This window comes from Erinaceus europaeus, chromosome 16 (assembly GCF_950295315.1).
Source record: "Erinaceus europaeus chromosome 16, mEriEur2.1, whole genome shotgun sequence".
In the NCBI taxonomy this organism is placed as follows: domain Eukaryota; kingdom Metazoa; phylum Chordata; class Mammalia; order Eulipotyphla; family Erinaceidae; genus Erinaceus; species Erinaceus europaeus.
The window spans coordinates 19149982-19157360 of NC_080177.1; the positions used below are offsets into that span (position 1 = coordinate 19149982).

The 7379-nt window shown below is 46.1% G+C and overlaps 1 protein-coding gene across 1 annotated transcript in view; it reads right to left on the bottom strand.

Moving 5' to 3' along the window:
• The window catches only part of TRPM7 (transient receptor potential cation channel subfamily M member 7), a 118487-nt gene extending 111387 nt beyond the window's left edge, over window positions 1–7100 (bottom strand). Inside the window, exon 1 of the mRNA XM_060174658.1 lies at window positions 6599–7100. Coding sequence (XP_060030641.1) covers window positions 6599–6601 — 3 coding nt within the window. The 5' untranslated portion in view covers window positions 6602–7100. The remainder of the gene's footprint in view (window positions 1–6598) is intronic.
• Between the last annotated feature and the right edge of the window lie 279 nt (window positions 7101–7379).

A 7379-nucleotide genomic window follows, 5' to 3' on the forward strand; every position in this document is an offset into this window, starting at 1 on the left:
TTGGAGCCCCCTGGTCCCCACCTGCAGAGGAGTCGCTTCACAGGCGGTGAAGCAGGTCTGCAGGTGTCTATCTTTCTCTCCCCCTGTCTTCCCCATCTCTCTCCATTTCTCTGTCCTATCCAACAACGACGACATCAATAACAACAATGGCAACTAAAAGGAATAAGTAAATAAATAAATATTAAAATATTTTTTTAAAAAGATATGACTTGGCGGTGAAGAATCAAGCCTACCAATGTCAAAAAACTGTCTACTTCTACACAGCCCAAGTTCCTTTAGAAAGGCTTCCAAATGTCTAAACAGAGAATACATTCTCCCCAAAGCAAGTTTATTTTTTTCTTATTGTACATTACTCTTTCATTTTTCTTTTTTAAAAATATTTATTCCCTTTTGTTGCCCTTGTTGTTTTATTGCTGTTATTGATGCCATCGCTGTTGGATAGGACAGAGAGAAATCAAAATCAAGACAAGGAGAAGACAGAGAGGGGGAGAGAAAGACAGAGACCTGCAGACCTGCTTCACCACTTGTGATGCAACTCCCTTGCAGGGGGGGAGCCGGGGGCTTGAACTGGGACCCTTATGCCAGTCCTTGCGCTTGCACTTAACCCGATGCACCACCACCCGACTCCCCCAAAGCAAGTTTAAAAGAACCAGGGTATCTATCTAAATTCAAGATGAGTAGAATAAAAGGTCCACTAAATATTGAAAGGTACTAACTTAATTTAAATCAGAACCAATGTTGTTTTTTTTTTTTGGCAAAAATAAAAAACAGAAGAGGTCCTGACGTTCTCCAAGGCAAATATTTCGTTCATATTCAGACTGATCAAATAATTGAAATGTTCCCTTCTACAAGTCACAAGTCTAGCCCAAGTTCTTTTGTGCCAACTAATATAAAAGACTCAGTTTAAGTCTCTGTAGCTCTTTTCAATTTCATATCAAAAGATGCTCATATTCTTAAAAGAGAAAGGAAGAAAGAAGGAAAGAAAAAGTGGATTTGCTTATTAACACAAGATGGGAGGAGAGGAATTCAGACAGACCAAAGCATCAATTTGGCATAGGAAAGAGAAACCCAAATAAAGTCATAGATCAATGGCGACAGTCATCAATGGCTACTACCAAAACTATCAGTATTATGTGTATGTCTAAAATGGAACTCCACTAGTAAAAAAATATATATATATATTAGGCAGCTGACAACACCAACTGGTCAATCAGTGAGGGGAGGGAAGGGAAAGGAAGGGAAGGAAAAGAGACTAGGTGGTCTAGGAAGTGACACAGTGATAAAGCATTAGATTCTCAAGCATGAGGTGCTAAGTGTGATCCCTGGCAGCACATGTACCAGAGTGATGTTTGGCTCTTTTTCTCCTCCTACCTTTCTAATAAACAAACAAAAAGGAGAGAGCAGGCACACACTGGCAAGCATGTGTCTCTTAATGTAACAAACAAAGCTTGTGAAGTATTCTTGCCAAAATACCAAACTAGAATCTAATCTTTGGATTGACCACCAGTTCACCGGAAATACAAAGGAAAAAAAGAAGATGCTATATAGTGCAATAGAGACACATTCATTCAGACAAAATACAGAGAAATTTGAATTGAAAAAATACAAATTAGGTAAAATGAACTAGGTTTTTTTTAAATTTTATAACTCAATGGTAAATGACAAAAAAAAAAAAAAAAAAAAGGCAGAAAGGCCTTGCTGTCTACAAGGTTCTGGCTTTAAACCCTAGCATCACATGAAATACCATGGATGCCACTGGGGATGCTCCAGAGATAGAGGGCTGGTGCTATGGTGTCTCTCATCTGTCTCTCCCCTCCGTCCCCACCTGAAAACCAAATAAATGTGTGAGTGAAAATCAGGACTGGAGAGGGCAGTCAGTGGAATCACACAGGTGCAAAGACATGAGTTCATCCCCAAGCACTGAGTCAAAATTTTTAAAAGGGGGGTGGGGTGGGAGTTCCAGAGAGTGAGAGGTTTATTTATCAACCAAATGCTGTGTGAAAATCTTTGAATTCTGAGTCAAACCAACCAAGTGAAAAACGTTAACATTAAATAATTACTAAATTTATAGTAGTGCTAATAGTACTATGGGACTGTCATACGTTCTTTTTTTTTTTTTTTTTTTTTTTAGTCATCCAATTGAGGTGGGGCTGGAAGGGATAGCAGAAAATAAAAAAATTCACAAGTTTCAACAGCTGAAACTGGCTATGAGTATATAGTGATTCACTTTACTTTATTTCTAACACGGTAATTTCCTTTTTCCTGTTCCTTTACCAGAGCACACTGTTCACTGATATCACACTGATATCACTGACTTATAGTGATATCAGTAGTTGAACTTGAGCCGCAGGTATACAAGTCTGTTGCACAGAGGCTCAGGAGGTAGCACCATGGAGAAAGGGTTGGATTCTTGGCCAGGAGACCCTGGCATCACAAGTGTCAGGGTGATGGTCTGGTTTTACCTCACTCCTCCTTCTCTTTCATTGATGAATAAATCATATTTTAAAAAAGGGGTGAGGGAGTCTGTTTCATAAACTGCTGTGCTATCTCCCCATCCATAACATATTAAAATCCTAAAGCGAGAACTTTAGATTCCTAAATCAAAACATCTACAACAGTCGTCAGGAAAAGTAACTCAGCAGAGCACAGGATTTGCATGTATGAGGTCCTGGGTTCAATCCCCAGTAGCGCGGTCTTCCTCTATCATAAAATCTTTTTTTTTTTAACCTACAAAGGGCAGAGGAGATAACCTAATGGTCCTGCAAAAGACCTCAGGTTTTGAGATCCCAGATTCAATCCTCAGCACCACCATAAGCCAGAGCTGAGCTCCTTGTATCTTTCTCTCTGCACTGCTCTCTCACTAAGATAAAATAAATAAATTACATGTTATCAATTTACCCTCTGCATTGCTTCTCTGAGTGAATTCTCCAAGTCTCCAAAATAAAATCAAACTGCTCTGCATGCTATGCACTGCCTTCAGTAAGCTGGTCTTTGCCTATGCTTGAAACACTTACAGGCACTCGTTAGCCTCCCATGCTCCACGCATTTCAAACACTTGTACAACCACCCCAGAATAAACTAAGGATGGTTTTCTCTCCTAAAGCTCAAATTCCTTAGAATAAACACACCAATTTTTCCAAAATAAATGACAGATGTTTCTTCTAAAGTTCAATGCCTTTCAACTAAATGTACCAATTCAACACCCTTTCTCTCTTTTATCTTGTCAACTCCAGGTGCTAATAATTCCACAAAACTTTGCTATCAGCTTCTTTGCAAGTTTACCAGACTTTCCTTTCTCTCTCTATATATATATATATGTGTGTGTGTGTGTATGTCACTGTGCAACAGTGTCACATCTCTTTGTGTCAATACTATTCTACAAAACTATTATCACAGTGCTTCCAACACCATATACACTGAATATTCCATGAAATAATGTGGGTATTATCCACTTACAACAGACAGGTGAATCTTTTTGAACCCAGGCGCCACAGGGGAGTATTACAACAGTGCCAGGAGGAATTCCAATGCTGTGTCTAATGTGGTATCTCTCCCTCTCTACCATCCTTTCTATCTGAAAGAAAAAGTGGCCAAAGAGCTGTGAAACTGAGCTTGTACAAGGCCACTGGCTCAGAAGGAAAGGAGGGAGGGAAATAACTTGGGTCTAACACATCTTCGCTGTTCAGTGCCCACCACAGTGTCTGGAATATATTTGCAAACACTAAACAAGCAATCCCCAAATGAAAAAAACAAGAATTTCAAGTAGCCACAGTAGATAATTCTGTACAAAATTTGATTATACTCCCGTTTTTTAAAAGTTGTGTTTCGTGATACTTTGGCAATATTATTGGTCAGTTGGATGGTTTGTTTTAAAACTTTTAAGAACAAAAGTGTCTGCTTTTAGTATCAAAAAAAGAAACCACCAATAGCAAATGCTTTAGAATCAGGGGAGGGAGGGCAGCTTGATAGGGATAGAACTCAGAGCCTCATAAAGGGAGACACATACTCCACTGAGTTACATCATGGGCCCAGAGAGGCAAATGCTGTAAATGAAAGTTACAGAGGTGAGGAAGTATCTCAACAGGTAGAAAGCATCAGACCTGTATGCCTGAGGTTCCCAGTACGGTCCCCAGGGCAGCACGTACTTTAGTGGTGCCCTGGTTTCTCTGTCTATCTCATGTGACTCTCTCATAAGTAATAAGTATAAAAACAATTTCTTTCTTAAAGTAACATGAGTTTGTTTTTTACCAGAGCTACTCAGCTGGGGAATTGAACCTGGGGCCTTAGAAATGAATCTCTTCGCATAACCATCATGCTTTCTCTCCTGACCAAAACAAATCTTTTTTAAAAAGATTTCTATGGTAAGAACTGTACAGTCACCCAGGAAGTGGCACAGTGGACAAGGCATTCGACTGTCCTCAGACAAGGAACCCCAAGTTCTACTCCTCGCATTATATGCGCCAGAGTGATGCTCTGGTGTTCTCTCTCTCATTATCCAGTCAATCAATCTTTAGAATAGTAATTTTTAAAAAGATTTGTAAGGAGGCAGGGGTTGATAGCATAATGGTTTTGCAAAGAGACTCTCATGCCTGAGGATCTAAAATCCCAGGTTCAATACCCAACACTATCATAAGCCAGAGCTGAGGAGTGCTCTGGTAAAAATAAATAAAAGATTTATAAGGAGTAGATAGATGCAGCATATTTAGGAGAATTTCTAGGTCAACATGTTCACATAAAAGTTGAGGAAGCACAAGAAAATGACATTATTGAATGGAGAACCCCAGTTTTAGATGGTCACAAAGCTCCACTATCATTTGTTAGAAAAATGTAATGAGCATCACTAAATACAATCGCAGTTAGGACTCAAGCAATGTAAATAGATAAAACTTTAATATGAAATGATTCATCTTCATTTCCTCCTTCTTCTTAAACCACAGCACTGCTCAATTCTGGCTCAAGGTGATGGGAGGGATTGAACCTGCGTCCGTGGAGTCTTGGGAATTAAAAGTCTTGTCCATAACCATTATGCCCTCTGCCCATGGCCCCCTAAATACTGAAATGGAATGTTTAAACTTGTGCTATTTGCCATTTAAAAAACTAGACTATTATTCGAGTCAGCATTAATGGCTTTTTTTTTTCTTTAGTGTAAGAAAGGTCAGTGATTAAACCCCACCCCCCCACCTCCCCACAAACAGATTTCCTTAAAAATCCATTTAAATCCTTGTCCAAAACTCTGCTGAAATGACATCTTCATTGACGTTACGTTACCGAAGAAGGTGGAGCACTGTGCCAGGAAGAACATTTGTACAAAAACCTGGCGATATTCATGGTGGTTACACAGCACTCGCTGTGGCTTCTGGAGACCAGGAAACCCCGGCATCAGGTGTGAGGACGCACCAGAAGACACCCACCCAGCTCCACCAGGGTTTATTTGGCAGAAACCTTCGGACTGGCTTTCTGGTCCTTAACAGCAACCCAAAGTAGCAATGCACCGCCCCTCCCTCTCCACCTCGGGTAAAAAAAAAAAAAAAAAAAAAAAAAAGTGGTCTAGGAAGTGGCTCAGTGGATAAAGCGCTGGACTCTCAAGTGTGAAGTGCTGAGTTCAGTTCCCAGCAGCACATGTTCCACAGTGATGTCTGGTGTTCTCGCTCCTCCTTCCTATCTTCTTCATAAATAAATAAAATCTAAAGTAAAATAAAATTAAAAAACCACTGACCCTCCCCCAGCGTGGTCGCTACATATTTCCTCGGTTAAAAATAAATAAGTAAGTGGGTAAGTAAGTAAGGAGTTGGGGAGACAGCATAATGGTTATGCCCAGAGCTGTCATACCGAAGGCTCTGGGAGGTCCCAGGTTCAATCCTCAGCACCACCATTAAGCCAGAGGGGAGCAGTGGCTCTGATCTGTTTCTCTCATGAAAATAAAATACATATCTACTTTTGAACAAGAATGAAAATAAATGCAGAATTAAGTAAAAACAAAAGCTTCCATCGCTGCTAAAGGGACACTTCCACAGCAGACAGACGACACACATCCCTCCCCCGGGGCTCCGCGAGCCGCAAGTACCTGTAGAGCGTCCGCTGCGCAGCAAAGCCGGCAGCGCCCCGCGCCCCGCGCCCCCGCCCGGCTCCCGCCTCCCGCCTCCGCCCGGCTCCCGCGCTGCTCCTGCTTCTCCTCCCGGAACCCGGGCAGGGCGAGCGGCCGCCTTATCCGCCGGCGCCAGGACGACCGCGCTCGCGGGAGATGCGACGCCCGCTCGGAGGCTGAGCACCGCGGCTCGGCCAGGTGCTCCCCGGCCCGCGGACGCCGCCTCCCGGGGTCGCCAGGGGCTCCGATCCCGGCCGCCGGCGCGCAGCCGTCACCATGGACCTGCGCCCGGCTTCCTGCCCCGCAGCCCCGAGCCCACCGCGCTCCCGTCCCGCCGCAGCGAGCCCGGAACCACCGGGGCTGGTCGGCCGGCCGGCCCGCGGCTCCTCCGCGCGCACTGGCCCGCCGGGTCTTTCTCCGGCCCGGCCCGCCACCCCGCCACCCCCGGGTCGTCCCCCCGCCGCCCGCCGCCCGCCGCCGCCGCCGCCGGGGCCTGCGCGGGGCCAGCAGTACCATTCTCCTCACGGGGCAGACTCCGGAAGGGCAGCAACTCCACCTCCTCCTCCTCCGCGGCCTGCAGCCATCTATCGGGAAGCGTCTCCGGAGGCGGCAGCAGAGGCCACCGGACAAGGACAGCCCAGGGAAACCTTCTCGGCACTAACTCAGCTCCGGCGCTAGCAGCAGAAGCCGAGTCTTTCATAATTGTGCGACCAACTCCTCCGGGTGACTGGCCACAGGGACGCGCCCGCGCCCGCCTCCGCCGGCGACGGGGACCACGTGAGGGGCGCGTCGTGTGCGTCGCCGCCCGCGGGGCCGGGTTACGTGAAGGGCGCGCGCTCCCCCGCTCCCGGGCCGCCTCTCTGCGCGCCGCGCGCACGCGCCGGGCACGAGCGCCCCCGCTCCCGCCCCCACCCCGGCGCGGGCCCCGGGAGGAGGGTGGGGCGTGTCCCCGGAGCTCCGGCCGGGACCCAGGCGGGGCCTGCCAGCTTCTGTGTCAGCCCGGGGCGTGGAATTGGAGGAAACAGGGATTGAGGACTAGACAGCCCGGCCGCTGGCACCCAGCCTGCCGTGGAGGCTGGGGTTCCGTCTCCACTGCCTGGGCTTGGCCTTTGCCTGAGCACGGGATCAGCGCTTCCCTTCTCTGAGCCCTGAGGGGGTAAAAAGGCTTTTAAGATTACGCTCTCCTCCCATATTTGATTATCTCTAAGATAATGCAAAATCATCTCCCCGTATTCATCCTCTGGCCTCCGCGGTCTCTGCCGGCAAAAAAAAAAATTTCTTCTCCCAGGCGGCT